Source organism: Hypanus sabinus, chromosome 17 (genome assembly GCF_030144855.1).
Source record: "Hypanus sabinus isolate sHypSab1 chromosome 17, sHypSab1.hap1, whole genome shotgun sequence".
Classification (NCBI taxonomy): Eukaryota; Metazoa; Chordata; class Chondrichthyes; order Myliobatiformes; family Dasyatidae; genus Hypanus; species Hypanus sabinus.
The window spans coordinates 32,901,167-32,925,591 of record NC_082722.1 but is presented as its reverse complement, the minus strand read 5'-3'; the positions used below and the strand labels follow the sequence as shown (position 1 = coordinate 32,925,591).

The 24,425-nt window shown below is 39.7% G+C and overlaps 1 protein-coding gene across 1 annotated transcript in view; it reads left to right on the top strand.

Annotated features, from left to right (window-relative positions):
- The window catches only part of lpcat2 (lysophosphatidylcholine acyltransferase 2), a 75,410-nt gene that overhangs the window by 48,589 nt on the left and 2,396 nt on the right, over positions 1-24,425 (top strand). The window contains exons 9-13 of the mRNA XM_059992813.1: positions 651-733; positions 1,055-1,180; positions 11,384-11,537; positions 13,731-13,829; positions 20,040-20,181. Of these exons, the coding sequence (XP_059848796.1) occupies positions 651-733; positions 1,055-1,180; positions 11,384-11,537; positions 13,731-13,829; positions 20,040-20,181 (604 nt within the window). The remainder of the gene's footprint in view (positions 1-650; positions 734-1,054; positions 1,181-11,383; positions 11,538-13,730; positions 13,830-20,039; positions 20,182-24,425) is intronic.

Genomic DNA, 24,425 nt, shown 5'->3' with positions numbered 1-24,425 from the left:
GCATTTCTGGTCACTTGCCTATGGGAAACATATCTGTAAGTTTGGAAGAGTACAAAGAAAATTTACAAAGGTGTTGCCAGGACTTGAGGACCTGAGTCAGAGGGAAAGGTTAAGGGTTGAACTTTATTCCCTAGAGTGGAAGAATAAGAGAAGACTTGACTATGACCAAATGGAATAATATAGATGAAGTCAATTCAAGCAGGTTGGATGAGATTAGAACTAGAGATAATGCATTAAGGGTGAAATGTTTAAGGGGATCATGAGTGGGACATCATTCAGAAGGTGGTGAGTGTGTGGAATGAGCTGCCAGAGGAAGTGGTGGATTCGGGTTCATTTTCAACATTTAAGAAAAAAAATAGAATATGTACATGGATGGTAGGGTATGGAAAGCTATGTCCCAGGTGCAGCTTGATGGCATGAGGCAGATTAATGGGTTGGCATCGACTAGATGGGCTTAAGGATGTGTTTCTGTGCTGTAGTGTTTGATGACTATTACTACATAATTTTGATGTAAACATTATGCATGTTTTGAATTACTACCTTTGGGCTGTAACTATAATATTAGTTATGGAGAGTTCTTTTTAATGTGCAGATGCTAAATAGTTTCTCTCTAAATGGCTGGTGTAAAACTATCATTATGCACTTTGCAGTTTTTGCCTGTATACGTACCAAATGCTGAAGAACGATGTGATCCCTTCCTCTACGGCAACAGAGTTCGCAGTACTATGGCAATGTAAGTGACTTACGGCAGCTCATTTTCTATATATAACTTCTTTTCTGAGGGAGGGAGCTGTCCTTTGGTTTTTCTTCTCAGGTTATTTCACATTTTCGGTAATGAGAATTTTTTTTACAATAGAGACATAACATTTCAGTCATGTCCTATTTTCATTGTTTGAACATGGAATAATTTAAATGATGTTAATGGACATATAATATGTTGCGAATGCCAGTTATGAACAGCCTTTGTAAATGCCAGTTATGATAATATTTAAGGCAAGTGAAAATCATGGTATTATTAATTTTGATTCCTATTATATTATCCTTATTCCTGTAGAGAATTGGATGTGCCAATGACAGATCATACATTTGAAGATTGCAGACTGATGATTTCAGCAGGTGAACTGACTTTGCCCATGGAAGCTGGCTTAGTGGAGTTTACCAAAATTAGCAAAAAACTCAAGTATGTAAATCCTGACTTCTATGGGGTAGCTTAGATGCTTAATTCAGGTTTGAAGTTGAAATTTTAAAATAAGAATACAAATCCTTTGAATTTTTTTCAAGGAACTGTTGAATCAGTGAATGCAGTTATTTGAAACATTAAATCCTTTTCATGTTCTGACAATTTAGAGGTGATTCATCTTTTCATTATTAAACAATAGTTCCCAGAAACAAAGGTAAATGAAAATATGATCTTGGCAATACCTACAGTAGCTCTTGCTGGAAGGACATTTTAGTGAGCCCTGGTACTTTCAGATTTAATGAATGTTAAGAAACAGTCTACCATCACATCAAAATCAGTTGAGGTAGCACAATATGTGAAATAGAGTGAAGTATTCAGAGAGCAAACTTTCAGTAATGAGTAACAAATGATTCTGCATCTCAGATTAAAAAGTGAATTAATTTTAAGACTTCAACCTATTTTGGTTCGGTTGTACTTAATTTCATTTTAAATTAAAATAGCTAATGTCTCCAGAAATGAAAAGAGCACACTTAAGTGCAGCGGAGATATGAAGAGTTGTGTTTTTTTTATTAAAAAAAACTGTCTGTGATTTGAAAGCCTGGTAATCTTTTGTCTAATGTATGTAGAGTCACAGAGTACTACAGCACAAAGCCTAGTTCTTCAGCCCATCTAATCTGTGCTGTGCTCTTATTCTGCCGGGTCCCATCAATCTGTGCCGGGTCCTTAGCTCTTCATACCCCTTCCATACGTATTCTAATCAAAACGTCTCTTTAATGTTGAAAAAGAGCCCTGCATTCATCACTTCCACTGGCTGCTCATTTCACACTTCCTTAGTGAAGATATTGCCCTTAAATAATTCACCTTTCATCCATAACCTATGACCTCTAGTTCTAGTCTTTCCAATCTTCGTGGAAAAAACCTGCTACATTAACCCTATCAATACCCCTCATAATTTTGTATATCTATCAAATCTCCCCCCCCCCCCCATTCTCCTATGCTCCAGTGTATTAAGTCCAAACTAATTCAACCTTTCCCTATTACTTTAAGTCCTCAAATTCTGGCAATATCCTTGTAAATTTTCTCTGTACTCCTCCATTATATATTTCCTGCAGGTAGGTAACCAGAACCACAAGATATAGGAGCAGAAATGGGTCATTTTGCCCATTGAGTCTACTCTGCCAATTCATCAATTTCCTTCTCAGCCAGCCCCAATCTCCTGTCCACTTCCTGTATCCCGTCATGTCCTGACCAATCAAGAATCTATCAACCATTGTCTTAAGTATACATAAGGACTTGGCCTCCACAGCTGCTGAATTACACAGATTCTCCAATCTCTGGCTACAGAAATTCCTCATCTCCATTCTATTCTGAGAGTGTATCCTCTGGTCTTAGACTCTACCCATTACTGGAAACATCTTAATAAAAAAACAAAATGCTGGCAGAACTCAGCAAGCCAGACAGCATCTCTGGGAAGAGGTAGTGATGATGTTTCATCAGGAGTTTCATCTTCACCACATCCACTCTGTCAAGGCTTTTCACCATTCGGTATGAGGTCACCACTTATTCTTCTGAATTCCAGTGAGCACAGGTCAGGAGCCATCAAATGTTCTTCATATGACAAACCATTCAATTCTGGAATCATTTTCGTGAGCCTCTTTCGAATCCTCTCCAGTTTCAGCACTTTCTAAGATAAAGGGCCCAGAACTGCTCATAGTATGCCAAATGAGGCCTCCCCAGTACTTTATAATGTCTCAATATTAGATCCTTACTTTTATAGTCTAGTCCTCCTTTAAATTAATGTTAATATAGCATTTGCCTCCTTTTCCGCAGACAACCTGCAAATTAACCTTTAGGAAATCCTGCACAATGACTCTCAAGTCCATTGTGCCTCAGTATTTTGTATTTTCTCTCCATTTTAAAAAATAATCAACCCTTTCATTACTTCTACCAAAGTGCATGACCATACACTCCCAACACTGTATTCCTTCTGCCACTTCTTTGTCCATTCTCCTAATCTAAATCCTTCTGTAGCCTCAATACTTCCTCAAAACTACCTGACCCTCCACCCATCTTCATGTTGTCTGCAAACTTTGCAACAAAGTCATCAAATCAATCATCCAGATCATTGAAATACAACACAAAAAGAATCAGTCCCAACGTAGACCCCCTGTGGAACATTAGTCACTGGCTGCCAGTCAGAAAAGTCTCCCTTTATTCCCACTCTTTGCCTCCTGCCAATCAGTCACTGCTTTATGTATGCTAGAATCCTTACTGTAATACAAAGGGGCTCATGGCTTGTTAAGCAGCCTCATGTGTGACACCCTGTCAAAGGCCTTCTGAAAATCCAAGTACTCAACATCAACTGATTCTCCTTTGTTGGAATTCTTTGAAGAAATAACAAACAGGACAGACGTATTGTCAGGCAATGTTTACCCTTTAGGAAACCATACTAACTATGGTCTATTTTATCTTGTTCCTCCAAGTACCCTAAGACCCCATCCTTGACGATCAGTTCCAACATCTCTGCCAACCACTGAGGTCAGACCAACTGCCCTATAATTTCCTTTCTTCTGCCTCTCTCTCTTGTTGAGGAGTGGAGTATCATTTGCAATTTTCCAGTCTTCTAGAACCATTCCAGAATGAAGCATCATTACTAATGGATGCACAATCTCTTCACCTACCTCTTTCAGAACCCTCAGAACCTCTTTCAGAACCATCTGGTCCAGGCGACTGATTTACCTTCAGACCTTTCAGTTTTCCAAGAACTTTCTCTCTTGTTACGGTAACGTCACACACTTCATGTCCTCTGACACTTGGAATTTCCACCATACTGCTAGTGTCTTCCACAGTAAAGACTAATGTAAAATACTTGTTCAGTTTGTCCCCCATTACTAATTCTCCGGCATAGTTTTCCAGCAGTCCAACATCCACTCTCACCTCTCTTTTACTCTTCATGTATCTAAAGAACCTTTTGTATCTTCTTTAATATTATTGGCTAACTTACTTTTGTATTCCATCTTTACCTCACTGACTTTCTTTAGTTGCCTTCTTTTGATTTTTAAAAGCTTCCCAATCCTTTAACTTCCCACTAATTTTTGATCTATTATATCCCCTCTTTGGCTTTTATAGTGGCTTTGACTTCTCTTGTTAGCCACGGTTATGTCATCTTTGCTTTAGAATAATTCTTCCTCTTTGGGATGTTTATATCCTGTGCCTTCTGAATTGCTTCTAGAAATTCTAGCAATAGCTGGTCTGCCGTCATCCCTGCCAGTGTTCTTTTCCAATCGATTCTGGCCAACTCCTCTCTTAATCCTCTGTAATTCCCTTTACTCCACTGTGATACATCTACATCTGACTTTAGCTTCTCCTCAAATTTCAGGGTGCATTCAATCATATTTTGGTCACTTGCTTCTTTTAAGCTGAAGGGTTCTTTTAGCTTAAGATTTCTAATCAATTCTAGTTCATTGCACAACACCAATCCAGAATAGTTGATACCCTAGTGGACTCATCTAAGAGCTGCTCTAAAAGGCCATTTTGTATGTACTCTAGAAACTCCCCCTCCTGTAATTCAGCAGCAACCTTATTTTCCCCAATCTACCTGCAAATTGAATTCCCCCATGACTATTGTAATATTTCCCTGTTGGCATGCATTTTCTATCTCATGTTATAATTTGTAGATAACATCCTTACTGTTGTTTGGGGGTCTGCATGCAACTCCCATGAGGGTTTTGGTATGGTTTTATTCACAAAGATTCAACACCTTCTGATCCTATGTCACCTCTTTGTATTGATTTGATTTCATTTGTTTACCAACAGAACAATGTCGCCCCTCTGCTGTCCTGCCTGTCTGTTCAATACAATGTGTTTCCTTGAACATTAAGCTCTCAGCTATAAGCTTGTTTCAGCCATACACTATATATAGTGATGCCTACACTATCATACCTGCCAGTCTGCAAGTGTGCAACAAGTTAATCTACTTTATTCAGTATACTGCATGCATTCAAATATAACAACTTCAGTTGTTATAGCAAACCTGAGATCACAATCATGGGGGTCCTGCCTTTTAACTTAGCATATAACTTCCTGAACTTTCTATACAGAACCCTGTCACTTGTTCTACCATGTCATTGGTACCTACAAGGACCACAACTTCTGGCTGTTCACCCTCTCACTTAAGAATGCAGAGGACTTAATCCGAGATGTCCTGAATTCTGGCACCTGGGAGGCAACATACCATCTGGGAATCTCGTTCTCACCCACAGAACCTCCTGTCCATTCCTCTTAACAAATCTCCTAAGATGACAGTGTGCCTCTTCTCCCCTTTCCCTTCTGAGTAACAGAGGCAGACTCAGTGCCAGAGACCTGACCACTGTGACTTTCCTCTATTAGGTCAACACCCCCGCCCACCGCCCCCCAAAGAGGAGTATGGTCACAGGGTACTTTGCACTGGATCCTTAGTCTCTTTCCCCTTCCTCACTGTCACCCAGTTTCCTGTTCCTACATCTTGGGTGTAACTACCTCTCTCTGTGTCCTATTTAGCCTCCCAAATGATCCAGAGTTCTACCAGTTCCAACTTCAACTCCTTAAGGCAGATTGTTAGAAGCTGCAGCTGGATGCACTTCTTGCTGCAGTTGTTGTCGTCAGTGACACCGGATGTCTCCCTGCATTCTCACATCCTGCAGGATTATTCGGCTATCCTGCCTGACATCTCCACGGTCCTTGCTGAGCAGATAAAAAAGGGGAAAAAAAAACTTAACTGAGCTTTTCTTTCGCTTTCTCTGACTGAAGCCTCTCTTCATGGAAGCCTTGAAGAGCTAAAGCCTCAAGATGACTACTCGGACTCTGTGGCCAATGAGCTAGCCACTGCCTTCCTTTAATTCGCTCTTGCTAATCAATCCCAAGCCCTGATTGGCTGCTGGTCAAAGCTCTTTTTTATAAATTGTTGCAAAACTGCCGTTAAAATCTTGATCACTGTCCTGATTAATAGGTAGCTCTCTAATGCACTTACTGCAGTTGATTGTCCCTCTCAGAAAACTGGCATGAAGCTCTGCTTTTAAATCTTGAATGCAGACCTAATTGAAAGGTAGCTCTTTTTACACACTGCCTCTTGTTGATTGGTTGCTCTCCAACTTAAAGAAACTGCTGTGAAACTCTGCCTTTAAGATCTTGATTCCCATCCTGATTGAAGGTAGTTGTCTAACACATTCCCTGCTGTGGATTGTCCAACTGCAGACAATACTCAAAATTAGGCCTCACCAAAATCTTGTCCAACTTCAACTTCTATACTCAGTACTTTGATTTATGAAAGCCAATATGCCAGAAGCTCTCTTTATGACGCTATCTACATAACTATGACACCACTTTCAAGGAACTACAATATATTCCCATATCCCTCTGTTATAGTGCATCTTTGGTGCTCTGTTCGCTGTGTAAAACCTACCCCAGTCTGTCCTCGTCCTCCTAAAGTGCAATATCTTACACTTGTTTGCATCAAATTCCATCTGCCATTTTTCCAGCTGCTCCAGATACCTCTGCAAATTTTGATAACCTTCCTTGATGTACACTGTGCCCCTAATCATAGTGTCATCCACAAATTTGTGGATATAGTTTACCACATTATCATCCAGGTCGTTGATGTAGGTGACAGATAACAATGGAGCCAGCACTGATTTCTATGGCACTCCATTAATCACAGCCCTCTATTCTGAGAGGGATCTTTCTACCACCATTCTCTCACTTCTTCCTCAAAACCAATTTTTAATCCAATTTATTACCTCATCTTGAATGCCAAATGCTGAACTTTCTGGACCAGCATCCCACACAGGACTTTGAAGGCCATGGTAAAGTCAATGTAGGCAATGTCCACTGCTCACCCATGGCTATGAACACTTTAAATGCTTTTGCCAGGGCCCCTGTAATTTCTGCAGCAGGCTTCCACAAGGTCTGAAAGGTCACCTTATCAGGCCCTAGGTACTTGTATGTCCTAATGTGCCACAAGACAGCAAGCACGAGTGTAATCTGTACAAATGTAAATGTAGTCTATACCCCAGTGCTATATTGCCTCGGTTATATAGATTCTGTCCCCTTCTACTGAGTAAAGATAGATGCAAAAAATCCATTTAAAATTTCCTGCATCTCTTTCCACTCTGACCACATCGATCTTCAAAATTGACTGATTTTATCTCTGGCTACCCTTTTGCTCTTAATATATCTATAGAAACCCTTGAGATTCTCCTTCACCTTGTCTTTTAAAGCAACCTTATGCCTTCTTTTGGCCCTCTTGATTTCCATTTTAAGTGTTCTTTTGCATTTCTTATACTCTTCAAGTACCTCATTTGTTCCTTCTCACTATGCACCTCCTTAACCTGGGCCTCAATATCTCCATAATCCAAAGTTCCCTAAATCTTTCAGCCTTGCCTTTTATTTTAACAGGAACATAGAAATTCTGTACTGTCAAAATTTCTATTTGAAGACTTCCCACTTACCAAGCATACATTTGCTAGAAAACAACCTATCCCAATTAACACCTGTTAGATCCATTCTGATGCAATCAGAATTGGACTTTCTTCAATTTAAAATCTCAACCCGAGGACCAGTCCTATACTTCTCCATAATTACCTTGAAACTAATGGATTTATGATCACTAGATCTAAAGTGTGCCCCTGCACACACTTTGTTACCTGCCCGGTCTTGTTCCCGAATGGGAGATCCAGTATCACACCCTATTTGGGATATATATAAATATGAAATTTTGCTAAACATATTTGACAAAATACCTATCCTGTCCCTTACTGTAAGGGAGTCCCAGTCAATAAGTGAAAAGTTAATATCACTTACTATACCCACCTTATTTTTGATGAGATTGTTTACTATCTCTATAAATTTGTTCTTTTAAATCCCACTGACTACTAGATGGTCTGTAATATAATCCTATTAATGTGCACTTTCTTTTATTTCTCTTTCTTTTATTACTCAGTTCCACCCATATAGCCTCAGCAAACAAGTCCTCCAGACTGTCCTGTCTGAGCACTGCTATGACATTTTCCCCCACTAGTAATTGAATCAAATTCAGTTATCATTCAACCATACATGGATACAGTACAGCCAAATGAAACAGCATTCCTCTCTAGGGCCAAGGTGCAAAGCATACACATCACAACACAATGCAAGGCATACAGCACATTCAATATTGTGAACAGTCACACAAAAAATTATGGGTTATAATTATGTGTATATAGTATATAAATATAAAGAATAGTTCCTGGCAGTTCGCAGGCAAACATTCATGCAATCCAGCTTGTCGTTCCAAACACTGGAGGGCAGCACTGATGGGAAGGACTTCCCCCAAATGAGCATGGATGCCATGCTACACTGCCTCCTGTGTCTCCTCTCCAGGACTACAATAGCAGGCAAGCCCACAGCTTGAGTCCTAGTTCTCGCTACAACCATGGCCATGCAGCTGCCTTAAAATCTGTTGCACCACCAAACAGGCCTGCGGTATCTTATATTATCAATGTTCAGTAGGGTCTTACTATCACAAGTGAAATGTCCAAGACAATCGTCGTTACACTGCAAGTCACCTTCACGCACCAACTCCAATGCCTTTGTGTAGCAGAGAGCAACACGATCAGCATCAACACCAGATTCTCCACCAACAAACAGTGGAGTAGACTTGCAGGACCCAAAGTTCTTGGAGTCCAGCATTGTCTTGCAATTGTAAAAAAGACATTTAAAAAAAGAAAAACAACACCTTTGGATGGACCGAGAGGCTGCTACATCCAAGCATGCTGCCATATGCAAATCATCTGTTTGTACATGTCTCACTTTTCCTGTAAGAGACCGCAATGATCCAAAAATCTTGAGCCCTCCCTCCTACATTACTCTTTAGACACATGTTAAACAGTATAAGCTTTCTAATTTTGGCCTTGTAAGCACATAGCATGAGTAACAATCCGAAGATCCAAATCTTGGTGATTTTGTCTTTTAATTTAGAACCTAATTTCCTTATCTCACTTTGCAGGACCTCGCTCTTCTTTCCTATGTCATTAGTACCAACATGGACCATGACCTCTTGCTGCTCACCCTCCTCCTTAAGAATGTGTGTAATTTTAATCCAACTAGCTGATGCTAAGTCCTTTTATCTGTTCAAATATAATTGGAGGAGAAGGATCAGTAGAAAAGGAATCCCATATCCTAATGAAAGATTAACACACTGAAATATTAACTGTTTAGCTCTCTAAATATGCTCCTGGACTTGTAATTCACATGATATTGCCTCATTTTTTCTGGAGTGGCAATATTTACTTTGTACCTCAGGTCTAGTTTTAATTGAACATGAAATTTGCAGTGCCCAGCTGAACCTCAAATTATTTTTGCATTTGAACATGGCTGACATTATTCTAGAGGATATTAGTGTCCTCTGTACTAAGTTTAATTGCAGGTAGTAGTGAAATTACCATGGGCTTGGCAGTAGTGAGAATTGTGGAATTACAATTATTCATTTTTTGAGATATCCATTTGTATGATCAGCAAAGAGGAAAATGTATCTATTAGTGAAATATCATTGGAAGTAATGGAATTGAAGGAAGATGGATGTGGACTGGTAGAGTGAAGGAAGGAAGCTTGTCCTTGCTCTGGCTGACAAGAGTAAAATTATGGGAAAGGTTAATTCTGATGCAAGGACATCCACCTGTAATATTAACTCAAATTTTTCTTTCCGTGGTTGGTGTTTGATTTCCCAGATATGCCAGCCTATCTTGCTTCATATTTCTGACATTTGCTGTTTTGTCTCAATTCCACCTTGTTCTTTGTTTTTCTTTATTTTCCAAATGCTCTCTCATCAAGTAATTAGATGGCTCAAAGCATTATCACCAGAACAACCTTGGTCTCCATTATCACATTTGTTCTCTCCATAACCTGAAACATTACAAAAAATTAAGTTTCCTCTTAGAATGTTGCCAGACCCATTGAGGATTTCCAGTATTTAAGTTTCTGATAGCAGTTTTTCTTGGAAGAAATATAGAAGAGAATAAAGCTCATCTTTTGAATTGTCTGAGAACTTGTGGATTTCGATTTTTGTATTCCAGTTTTTCATCCTGTAACAGTGTTATCTGCCTCTGGAATTTTGATCAGATATACTCGATAATGTAGAACCAGCCCTTTTAATACATGTAATTTCTTGTTCAACTACTTGGCTTTACAACATACAATCATTGGTGGTAACCTACCTCAAACACTATCATGGAGTAGCACTTAAATCCATTGATGAAGTGCTTCAAGATGATAAAACATGTCAGCTCTCTGCCTAAGAAGCAAATTGGATCCACTGCAATTTGCCTACCATCACAGCAGGTCTACAGCAGCTGCCATTGCAATGTATCTTCACTCAACCCTTGAATATCCAGAGAGCAAAGATGCATACATCAAGCTGCTCTTTAACTACACCTCAGCATTCAGTACTATCATCCCCTCAAAACTCACCAATAAGCTTCAAGACCTTTGCCTCAATACCTCATTGTGTAATTGGATCCTCTATTTCCTCACTTATTATACCCCAGTCAGTTCAGATTGGCATCTCCTCCACAATCTCCATCAGCACAGGTGCACCACAAGGCTGTGTGCTTAGCCTCCGTTCTACTTATGACCATGTGGCTAAGCACACCTCCACTGCCAAATTTAAGTTTGCTGATGACCCCGTTGTTGGCTGAAACAAAGGTGGTGATGAAGCAGCATGCAGGAGGGAGATTGAAAATCTAGCTGAGTGGTGCCATAACAACAACCACCTGTCACTCAATGTCAGCAAGCTCAAGGAGCTGATCATTGACTTCAGGAGGAGGAAACCGGAAATCTATGAGCCAGTCCTCAGAGAGATCAGAGGTGGAGAGGGTCAGTAACTTTAAATTCCTTGTTTCATATAGAGGGGATAACTTCACTCACCCTATCACTGAACTATCCCCATAATCTATGAACTCACTTTCAAGGCCTCTTCATCTCATGTTCTTGATATTTATTGCTTATTGTTTCTTTTACTTTCTTTTTGTACGTCTGCTGTGCTGTCTTTTGCACACTGTTTGTCTGCCTTGTTGGTGCAGTTTCATGGATTCTATTATGGTTATCGGATATATCCACAGGAAATGAGTCTGAGGGTTGTATATGGTGTACTTTGATAATAAATTTACTTTGAACTTTGTTTTATTATTACAGCCTAAAGTGGGACAATATAAGAAAACAACTGGACAGTTTTGCTACAATTGCCAGTAAATCTAAAGGTGGAAGGATTGGTATCGAAGAATTTGCTCAACATTTGAAACTGCCAGTCTCACCTGCACTGAAGGAGGTGTTTCATCTTTTTGATCGAGTAGGTGTTTACTCACTTTCAGAATATTCTGATAGAGCAGGGATTCCCAACCTGGGGTCTGTGGATCACTAAGTAAGGCTCCATGCATAAGAAAAGTTGGGACCCCCTGAAGTGTAATCTGCACTGATCACATCCTCCTCCCTTTTGGTCCCAGTTGCAACATTTAATTCCTTTGTAACCCACATTCCCCCCAACCATTTCCTCTGGTAGTTCATTCTAGGTGCTCAGTACCCTCTTTAAAAAAAAAGATTTTTCTGTGGCATCTTAAGTCGGTCTGGTTTTGAACTCCCCAGCTCTGGAGAAAAGACTGCTCATCCACCTTACCTGTATCCCTCATGATCTTATTAACATCTGCTCAGTCACCTCATTCTCCGAAGCTCCAAGGAATAAAGATCCTGCATGATCAATCTCTCCCTGCAACTCCGGCCCTCAAATCCCTTCCATACCCACTCCAGTTTGACAAAGTTGTTCTTATAATAGGGTACATAATTGTACATAATACTCCCAAAGGGCAGCCTCACTAACATAATATCCCCATTCCTAAACTCGGTGTCTTGCCAGATGAAGGCAAGCACACTAAATGTAATTTCTTTTTAGCCACCATCACAGTACTTGCATGGCCACGTTCAGTGACTTGTGTTCTTTTACTCCCAGACCCTGCCACCCACTGTACAAGTACTTCTCTAACTGGTCAAGATCGCTTTGCAATTCATTCTATTCTGCATCGCTATTACCAAGGTCCTCCTAACATAGTATCATTAGCATGCTTGTTAAACATACCATGTACAGTACATTCATATTTAAATCATTTGCTTAAATACCAAGGTCCGAACACTGACCTCTGAGGTACCCCACTAGTCAAAGGCCTCCACTCAGAGGATTAATCTTTATCTATCATCCTCTCCTTCCTGATATACCTAACTGAATCAACCCCCCGCTAACTCACTCTCAATCCTATAAACTTCCATGATTAGTCTGCCGCACAGGACTTTGACAAAAGCCTTACTAAAGTCTATTTAGATAACATCCATTTCCCTACACTCATCTAAACCCTTAGTTACCCCTTCAAAAAGATCTGTCAGACATGATAGTCCTCAAATACGACATACTATGCTGACTTTTCCTGATCAGGCCTCAATTTTCTAAATAATGGTAAACCTTGTCCCTTAGAATTCCCCCCAGTAGCTTCCCTAAAACTGAAATAGGGCTCATAGCTCTGTCGTTCCCTGGCCAACTATACACCTGTTAGCGTATGGAACAATTACAGGGACACCCTGAATTGACTACCTACTCCCTTTATTTCTCCTCATGATCACACACCTTCTGAAGGCTGTACCTTGGATAAGACCATCTTATTAAAAGTCTTATTCATGAAGCCCTAAACTTCCCAGATGGTCCCTAGTTCCTCCAGCTGCTTGACCTGGACCATCAGAAGCTGCACCTCAATGCACTTTCCACAGACAATACAATCAGAAGACCATGAGATTCCCTGACTTCCCACATCTTGCAGGAGCAGCATTCCACTACACCATCTGCCTAAACTGAATGAAGAATGTGCAACAAAATAAGCTTTGTCTGTTCCTTCTCATGAAAAGTGTTTTCAAAAGCTGCTCACATTTACAAAACCTCAACCCACCCTTCATGCCAAAGCTTCTTGACCTTAAGCCTCAGCTCCTTACTTTTAAACCAGCCCACACCAACTGCTTAACTCCAACTTCTTTTTAGAGGCACTGCCAATTTGGTAATTAGCCAAACACCTATTAACTAACAATTTGCAAATGTGCCTCTTTTAGAGTCCTGTAATGTGAAACTCACCAGCAAGTTCTGAGACCTATCTTTTTTTGAACTGTCAATTGTATTTTGTGAATAACTGAACACTTTATGTAACTGGATTATTAAATGCAGTAAGGGTTAAACTGGTAATAAATTTTTTAATGTGATTCAATCACAGTGACAACTTAACCATAAAACACATGTTAAAAATGATACTTGCAGAATTACTATGTTCTTTGTGTAACTCTATATTTTATAAGCAATTTCATATGTGACTAATCCTAGTTATGTCTTAGACCTATGTAAATGATTCTTGGATTGTAATATCATGCACATTTATCACTTCAATTGGCCTGAACTTTCAGTCAGATAATATTTAATAGGTCATATATTTGATGATATGTTATTCTTTCTTTGTAGAATGAAGATGGAACCATAGATTTCAGAGAATATGTAATTGGACTGGTGATTCTTTGTAGTCCTGCCAACACAGAGGAAACCGTTCAGTTTGCATTTAAGGTAAAAGTAGTACTAATATTGCCACACTATAAGATTGAACAAATAGTTTTACTGTCCATGCATATCTTCCAAAATGAATTGAGGTATGAACACATTTGTATTTAAAATAATTAAAGGAAGTTAATTGTTTCCTTGAAGAATTTTGTTCAAAAAGATTTGGTGACATTATTTCTGTTGCATCTTCTCATGAACAAAGTCAGAATCAGAATCAGAATCAGACTTTAATCGCCAAGTACCTGTACACATACAAGGAATTTACTTCCGGCAGATGTTGTCTCTCTGCTCACAACAATAATAATGATAAATATAAATGAAAATATAGATTATACATACAGGTAGTGCAATCCAAGTAATAGTTAGCCGACAGTTAACCGGCAGTTAACTGTTCAGCAAAGTGACCGCAGTAGGGAAAAAACTTCTCCAGTGCCTATTAGTCTTAGTCTGGAGGGATCTGAAGCGCCTACCAGATGAAAGCAGTTCAAACAGTCCCTGTGCAGGATGGGAGGAGTCCTTTATGATGTTTCCCGCCCTCTTCTTCAACCTGGAAGAGTACAGGTCCACAATAGAGGGCAGGGAGGCTCCAATGATGCGCTCGGCAGTCCTCACTGTGCGCTGTAGTCTGGTTCTATCCTGCTTGGTGGTACAGTATACTGTAAAGAAAATAAAAATGAGTAGAAAAAGTTAAGAAGGAGCTGTTGAAATAGTATAATATATTTTGTGTCTTCATAATATCATATTTTAATAATGTCTTCATAATTTACTTATGTGAACCAACAACAAAGGGGAAAATCAACCTTGAAATAGAATGGCTAAACAGTGCAAGACATTTGTCTGCCTTATCTCAAGCAGAATTCAGTTGGCTGTACAGAAACCAAATGGAGCAAGAGCACTTTGTTTTAATATGAGCTACTACATCCGCACATGTTGAGATAAATCCCCTTTAGGTACCTGCTTTAGGTACAACTGCAGAAGATTTACAACTCCACCTTTCTCTAATACCAAGACACAAGATCCTTTCCAAGCAGATTGTGGTAATATTTGTGTTAATTGTATCAGTATTTTGTAATCTTTAGAAGCAGTTTCTGTGCCATGAAACTTGATGCTTAGGAAACCTTTATGCGCAATCAGTTCCTTGATATGTAAAGTGTGCCTCAGCACAACGTAGTCAACAAAACAGCATTATTTCAGAGTGAGAGAAGGTTACTTGATTACTTGAATTAATGTCCCTTATGATATTAAATTCACTTTGGTTGGCAAATAAGACTACAAGACATAGGAGCAGAATTAGGCCATTCAACCCATTGAGTCCACTACACCATTTCATCATGGTTGATCCTGGATCCCATGCACCTGTCGTCTCACCATATTCCTTGATGCTCCGACCAATCAAAAATATATCAACTTTCATTTTAAATATACCCATGGATTTGGCCTCCACCACAATCTGTGACAGAGCATTCCACAGATTCACAATTCTTTGGCTGAAAAATTCCTTCTTACTTCAGTCTAAAAAGTCACCCCTCAATTTTGAGGCTGTACCCTCTAATTCTACATACCCCCACTAGAGCGAACTCTCCATGTCCATCTTATCTAATCCTTTCAATATTCGGTAGATTTCAATGAGATCCTGCCAAATTCTTCTAAATTCCAAAGAGTACAGGCCCAAAGCTGCCAAATACTCCTCATACGGTAACCCCTTCATTCCTGGAATCATCCTTGTGAACTTCCTTTGGACTCTTTCCAATGACAATATGTTCTTTCTTAGATAAGGGGCCCAAAACTGTTGACAGTACTCCAAGTGCGACCTGACTGGTGTCTTATTAAACTTCAGCATTATCTCCTTGTTTTTATATTCTATTCCCCTTGAAATGAATGCCAACCTTGCATTCGCCTTCTTTACCACAGACCCAGCCTGTGAGTTAACATTCTGGAAGTCTTGCATGAGGACTGCTAAGTCCCTTTGTACCTCTGCTGTTTGAATGTTCTCCCCATCTAGATAATAGTCTGCACTATTGTTGCTTTTACCAAAATGCATTACCATACATTTCCCAACATTATATTTCATTTGCCACCTTTATGCCCATTCTTCCAATTTGTTCAAGTCCTGCTGCAATCACATTGTTTCCTCAGCACTACCTACCCCCCACCTATCTTTGTATGATCTGCAAACTTTGCCAGAAAGCCATCAATTCCACTGTCAAAATCATTGACAATGCAAAAAGTAGCAATCCCAATACTGATCCCTGAGGAACACCACTAGCCACTGGCAGTCAACCCAAAAAGGCCCCCTTTATTCCTACTCACTGCCTCCTGTCTGTCAGCCATTCCACTATCTATGCCAGTATAGTTATTGTAACACCATAGGATTTTAGCTTGCTAAGCAGCCTCATGTGAGGTACTTTGTCTAATGCCTTCTGAAAATCTAAGTAAATGACTTCCACTGCCCCTCATTTGTCCATCCTGCTTGTTACTTCCTCAAGGAATTCTAATAGATTTGTCAGGCAAGATTTGCCTTTAAAGAAACCACTATGACTTCGACTTATTTTATCATCAGTTTCCAAGTACCCCAAAGCCTCGTCCTTAATAATGGACACCCAACACTTTTCCTACCACAGAGATCAGGCTAACTGGCCCACAGTTTTCCCTTTCTTTGCCTTCCTCCCTTCTTTAAGAATGGAGTGACATTTGCAATTTTCTATTCTTCCAGCACCATGCTAGAATCAAGTGATTCTTGAAAGATCATGACCAATGCATCTGGTGTCGATTCAACAACTTCTGTCAGGACTCTAGGGTGTAGTCCATCTGGTCCAGGCGACTTATCCAACTTAAGACATTACAGTTTGCTTAGACTGTTATCTTTGTAATAGCAATGGCACTCACTCCTGTTCTGTGACATTCATTGACCTCTGGCATACAGCTACTGTTTTCTACAGCAAAGACTGAAACAAAGTACTTTTTAAGTTCATCTGCCATTTCTTTATCCACATTACTACCTCACCAGCATCATTTTCCAGTGGTCCAATATCAGTTTCCCTTTTGCTCTTTATATAACTGAAAAAACTTTTAGTATCCTATTTTATATTATCGGCTCGATATATGAGTTTGCCCTCATATTGTTCTCTGTTTGTTGGCTACGTGGAACAGTCTATGTTGCAAGTCTACACTGGTGACCAGCCTGTACTTTTCCTATGCTACATCAACGATTGCATGGTGCTGTTTCCTGCCCCCATGATGAACTATTCAGCTTAATCCACTTTGCCTCCAACTTCCACCCTACCCTCAAATTCACTTGGTCTACTTTTGCCACTTCCCTTCCCTTTCTCAATCTCACTGTCTTCATCTCCAGAGACAGCTCATACGCCTATGTCAATTAAAAGTCCACAGACTCTCACAGCTACCTAGACTGCACCTTGTCCCTCCCTACTACTTGTAAAAATGCCATTTCCTTTTCTAAATTCCTCCGTCTCCACCATATCTGCTCTCGGGATAAGACTTTTCATTCTAGAATGAATGAGATGTCCTCCTTTTTCAAAGAAAGGGGCTTCCCTTCCTCCACCATCAAGGCTACCCTCAACTGCATCTTTTCCATTTCACACACGTCTGCTCCTACCCCATCCTCCCATTACCCTACCAGGGACAAGGGTCCTTTTGTCCTCACCTACCATCCCACCAGCCTCCGCATCCAGCACATAATTCTCCAAATCTTCCACCACCTCCAATGGGATCCCACCACCAAGAACGTCTTTCCCTCCCCCCCCCCCAACTTTCTGCTTCCCACAGGTATTGCTTCCTATGTGACTCCCTTGTCCATTCGTCCCTCCCCGCTTATCTCCCTTCTAGCACTTATCCTTGCAAGCGAAACAAGTGCTTCACCTGCCCCTACACCTCCTCCCCTACTACCAGCTAGGGCCGTAAACAAACCTTCCGGAGAGATGACACTTACCTGTGAGTCTGTTGGAGTCATTTACTGTATTGAGTATTCCCAGTGTGGCCTCCTGTATATCGTTGAGACTTTGTGTAGACTTGGGAGACCACTTCGTTGAGCATCTACCCTCCATCCGCCACAATAAGCGGGATCCCCAGAGGCCACCCATTTTAATCCCACTTCCCATTCCTAATCGGATATGTCCACCCATGGCCGCCTCCGCTGTCTTGATGAGGCCACATTTAGTTTGGAGGAACAACACCTTATGTTCCGCTTAGGTCGTCTCCAACCTGATGGCATGAACATCAATTTCTCAGACTTCTGGAAATTTTTGCAATCTCCCCCCCCCCCAATTAACTATCCCCTTTTCCCTCTCTCATCTTATCTCCTTGCCCACCCATCACCTCCCTCTTGTGCTCCTTCCCCCTTTTCCTTTCTTCCATAGCCTTCTGTCTCTTTCACCAATCAACTTCACAGCTTCTTACTTCATCCCTCTCCCATCCTGGTTTCACCTATCACTCGGTGGTTCTCTCTTCCCTCCCCCCATCTTTTTAACCTACTTCTCCGCTCTTTTTCTCCAATCCTGCAAGACTTTCATCCCATAATGTTGACTGTACTTTTCTTCGTTTTATGCTGTTCCTGCAGCATTTATTGTGTGTTGCTCAGATTTCCAGCATCTGCAGATTTTCTCTTGTTTACTATCATATTTCATCTTTTCCCTTCTTATAGCTTTTTAGTTGCCTTTTGTTGGATTTTAAAAGCTTCCCAATTATCCGACTTCCTGCTCACTTTTGTTCAGTTCAGTTTCAGTTTATTGTCATTTAGAAACTGTGGTGAACTACATATACCTGTCAGGACACGCCCCCTGCTGACTGCTCCTGTGGCTCCTTCCACAGACCCCTGTATAAAGGAGATTGGAGGCACTGCTCCTCCCTCAGTCTCCAGGATGTTGTGTGATGGTCTCTTGCTGCTGACAGTGCTTTCTTCCAGCTAATAAAAGCCTATCTCTCGCCTCACATCTCCAAGAGTTATTGATGGTACATCAGAAACCACAAATGCAATGCAGTTAAAAAATGAGACAACTTTCCTCCAGAATGATATCACAAAAGCACATGACAAAATAGACTACACCAGAAAATCCACATAACATTTGGCAAACCCCAATTCAGAGTCCAGAGAGGCTGCTGCATATTAATATTGCGCTACCATCTTATCATGTTCCCCGGAAAGGAGCTGCAAATCCACCAGACAAAACAAGACTACCCAGACACACCAGGTCAAGAGACCAACTCTACCACCCAACAAACCAAAAACTAAAGCTACAAGACCTACACAAAACCACATAGTTACATATAGTTATAGTTAACATATAGTTGCAACAGTGCAGACAATACCATAATTGATAATTAAAAAACAGACCATGGGCACAGTAAAAATAGTCCAAAGATGTTAAAAGACTGTAAGTTTGAAAGAAACCACCACACAGTTTCCACAAGTTCTCAGGGTCCCGATAGACTCGTCATCTCACGCAGGCGGCAGAAGGGAATACCCCCGCTATGGACTTCCAAGGCGCTTCCGGACTCAGCCTCTCAGATTTTGTGTTTGTGATGATGATGTACCAAATAGTGTTTACTTTTATTACACTAAAGCTGACAACAGCATTGGAGCACACACATTGGGTTAAACACAACATTAAAATCTGGAATTGTTGCCACTGATTCATTTTTACTGCTCATTCTGTGCTGTTTTATAACAATCAGCTCAATTAAGGGAGATGAGTGACTTGATGAGAACGTGAGAAAATGCATCCTGTTTGGCAAACTCAGTGACTGCCATTGTGAGCCTGCAGTTTCATTCAGTATGTTTTGGAGCACATTATTCTTACAGGAGGTTCATTCCTAGTGGATTAGTCAGGGGTTTCCTGATGTTGCTCAAGATTTCCAGCATCTGCAGAATCATTGTGTCTCACAATTTTGTATTTCAGGTTTTGCCTTACTCTGATGTAAGGCAGGATCTCTGTACTTTGTAAAATTCACACATCACTTAATTATTTTGTATCATTTTCTTTAAGGTTAACTATAAGAATTTTTTCTTTCATTCATTAAAAAACACAGGACAAAATCTTAGTTTGATTCTATTTGTGCCATTTTCATTTGCCACTTGTATTAACTTTGGTCATTAGGTTCTGTCATAGAATTCAACTTTACAGTCATAGTGCCAAAAAAGGAGAAATCATTTCTGTGTAGAATATAAATATACTAGAATTACCTCGCTTCATATTTCAGGTGTTTGACATGGATGGAGATGGATATATAACTGAAGATGAGTTCTCTCATCTCTTGCGATCTGCATTCAGTGTGCATGACCTTGATGTTTCTGAATTGTTCAAAACAATTGATGTAAATAATTCTGGGAAGATTTCATATGGTAAGTAAAATTTAATTTTGCAGTTTCTAGTAATGAGAGTGTTTTTATTTATCTGTGATTGGTTTTATTCCCAACTCTTTCCACACCCTCCACCAAACTTCTATTTGTACATTACTATTGACATAGTAAATTTGCCCCAAGCCAGTTTTGTGGAACCTAACTAAAAGCTTGGTCAAAAAGGTCACTTTAAAAAAAGTTTTGTTAAGTATAGTGGAAAAGCAGAGTGACTTGGAAATAGAATTTCAGAACTGAGGGACTTGACAGCTGAATGTATAGTCAGGGATCAGGGGGTATGGAGAGAAAGCAGGTACAGGGTTCTGAGTTGGATGATCAGCCATGATCATACTGAATGGCGGTGCAGGCTCGAAGGGCCGAATGGCCTACTCCTGCACCTATTTTCTATGTTTCTATATGTGGCAGAAAATTAAATTTAGCTTTCAACAAGAGGCCACAATTAGAGCACCATACTCTAGCAGGTCAAAGTGTTTGAGCACATAATAGTGATGGTGAGAGGTGTGGTATCAGAAAAGTTTGAGAGCTATGGTGAGATATAGGGATTTCAAAATCACATTATGTGATTTCCTTTGCCTTGTTTATTCTCTGAAATGTATTATCTTCCAGTTCTTCAAATTGTATTTGAAATGTTTTATTTTTGTACTCACCTAAAGAATTAATTGGAATCATCTTGTCACCAAGGGATTTTTTATCACCCACACTGCCTATTTTAATATCTTCATGCTTTTGGCAGTTCTTAACGTTCCTCAGACTGGCAAATGGGGTGGACGGCTTTGTTCTATTATGAAATTGTACGACTTTCTCTATTCATAACCCAGCACATAGAAAACATTAGTTCAACATGCTGCTGTAACTTATGTAAATTGTTATGTAAATTTATTCAGAAATCTCTGATCAGCTCTTAGAGTGTGCAAACAATGTCTCCATTTAATTATCAAAAAAAGATGGTGCCTGTTTGTTCAAAAGATCTTTTTAGGAATAATTCTGTTCTTTTATACAGAATTCCATCAAAATTCTGAAGCATTAAAACACCAGTAATAGGAACTATTCTTAAATTGTTCATGTCCATTCTGGGTAAAGGTGATCAGATCAGCATATCACTTCCTTAATAAATGTTTCCATGTTGGATGTAGAAACCTTGACAATCTAATAAAGATCATTATTGTTAAAAATAATTATTCTGCAGAATTTGTGGAGCCATACAACACAAAAACAGGCTTCTTGACCCATTGCATATACTCTATTCAAATCATCAAAAACCCATCTATATTAATTCCATTTTTCGGCACTTAGCCTTTCATGTCTTAGTGATTCAGGTGGTCATCTTGGCAGTATTTAAATATTGTGAGAGGGCCTATCATCACCTTCCTCTCCACCAGATTGTAAACAGCTGAGTAGAATAATCTTCTTTGGATCCCATCTAAAGATCCTACCAGTTACTTGAAATCTATGCCCACTGATTTTATACATCTCTACCATAAGCAGTTGGTGCATATCACAAGTCCTGGTTATGTGACCACTGACACCAGGCAGACAATCTCTGAAGAGTATCTATAAAGGCTGGGGTCACCCATCTTGTAAAGACACTGCCCAGAAGAAGGCATTGGCAAACCACTTCTATAGAAAAGTTTGTCAAGAATTATCATAGTCATGAATATACCACGATCACCCACGTCAAATGGCAGGGCACATTATAATGATAATGATGAGGAACGGTTCCTTACTATGTACTCAGTGTACATAGTACATAGTTCAATTGTATACCTCATTCAGGTATCTATAGCCACCCAAGCCTCCTTAGAAATCTAACACAGCCTAATCAGTCACTCCTCATAACTGAAATACGTCATCCCAAAAAAAATCCCAGTGATTCTTTGCAGAACCTTCTTCAGTGCAAATTACAGCCGACGTAGAATATGGCAACCACAACTGTACACCATACTCCTAAATTTTATAAAGTTTTACATTCTTGTTTTGACTTTTATGTCCTGCCAAATGTAGCGAAGTATCACATATGTTTTCTCAACCATTTTCAGGGGTCCTTAGAGTTCACATCAAAGTCCTCTGTTTCTCAGTTCCCCCCCATTACCATTTACTGTGTGGCTGAGTCTTCACCTTCCTGAAGTACTTCACCTCCTTAGCAGAAAGAAATTCCATCAACTACTGCTCTACTCATCTTACCAATTCCTCAATATTACCTTGTAGTCTTGAACTCTTCTGATCACCATCAACATCATCACCAATTTTCCAGTCATCTAAAAACCTACTAATCATACCTCCTACTTCAACATCTAAATTATTATTATATATAATTAGTAGCAAATACAGTATAACATAAATCCCAGCATGGATTCCTGTGGCACATCAGTATCACAGGGTTGCAATCACAAAAGTAACCTTCCATCATAAGCCATTGCCAACTTGCTCTGGATCTCATAGGCTCTTGCCTTTAGACTCCCAGGTGTGATCTCGTCAAAGAGCTAATTGAATTTCATGTAAATTATATCAATTTCATTGCTCTCATAAATGCTTTCTATAACCTCTTTGAGAAATTCTGGTTGGTGAGACAGACTTTCCCCCTAACAAAGCCATGCTGACCATCTTTGATTTATCCCTGATTTTCCTAGTGCAGAAGCTTTATCACACCACCATTGATATTCAGAGCATTTTAAAGGAGACCTTATGTTGTAAATTCTCTCCCTCTCCTTCCCCTTGGACACCCCCCCCCCCCGGCCCCACCCTAACCTATGCTGACAGTTTATTTGTGATTCTTTGTCCAATACACCACCTATCTGGAGCAAATACAGTGATTATTGTTTTTTGGCAGGCTTTTACTTTTAACATCATTCTCAGCTAAAAAGAGTAACTCATCTTTATCAAGCTACAATCATATTTTCCATAAAATATTTCTTTTTTTCTTTGGCATTGATCAATCATTTTCCTGGAACTGGCTTACTTACCTGAGATGATTTCTAACACAGTGCTGAAATATGACTCTATGAAAACTGTTAAATACATGTCATTTTATATTCTCACTAATCATCTTCAGGTCCAATAAACAGAAAAATATGAGCTTACTAAAAGTAGCAAAATTCTTGAAATTATAGCAATAATATCAATAGCATGTCAAATTATGATGAACCTAACCACTTTTAAAATAACTGCATTCTATTTTGTTCAGTTTGTGTTGTGTTCACTCATCTACAACTAGTGATGAGACATCAGGACATATGACAAGGCTGGAGCTCAAAATACCCCTTTATTCAATAAAACCACTCAATTACAAAAATCTCAAAACCTAACTGTACATGCCAAAGCATGACTATTTAAATAGTTTGCCCAAGAACATTCCAGACGTTGATAAGAACAATGACCAGTCAGGGAAATTCAGCCTGGGATTGGTTGCCAGTTGACCAATAGGTGTTCATTGTTTTGACTGGCCATCACACCACCCTTTTGAAGATGATTACCTGTAGGATTTGAGCTGAGAATTGATTTGGATTGGAACAACCGATTAATTTTGATGATTAGTCCTCAGTGGTTGCAAGCTGTCACTTTCTTGTTGCGATGGTGCTTGAGGCTAGTTGTGGCACTGGTGGTTGTTTCTGTTGTGATAAATCCAATTCTTCCATGAGGAGATTAAGGTTCAGTTCAGAGTTTGATGATTTGCCTGACAAACGTGCCTTTAGGGGTATGTGGCCACTACTAGTTGATGTGGCAGTGCCAGCGACGTCTGACTATGATAACTTCATATACAGCACTTTCCCCATTCATTTGACAATCTGACCTTATACCCAGAGGTCTTGCCTTTTGCGATACTATCTGGGTCATACTGCAGCTCTGGGCTCGAATGACCTCACCCATTAACTGAGATCTGTGTGGCTGCCTTTGTGCACCCGACCAAGAACATTTGAAATATTGATGGAACTAAAGACCAATCGGTGAAAATCAGCCTGGGATTGGTTGTCAGTTGACCAATAGGCATTGGTTGTTTCAGCTTGTGGTAACAGTTTGAAAGTAAATTTATTTTATCAGGACAGGCTATTGTTAGGGAGCAGTGCATGAGGCAGTATTTGAATGTTTGTGAGGGCTCTTATTCACATCAAAGTCTTCTTTCATCTGTCATTTAAACATATAGTATGTTCATATATCATTGCTTCCCCAATCATTAATCATTTTGTTACATCAATGTTTTCATTTGAAGTCAATGACTAGAAGTAGTTTTGAAA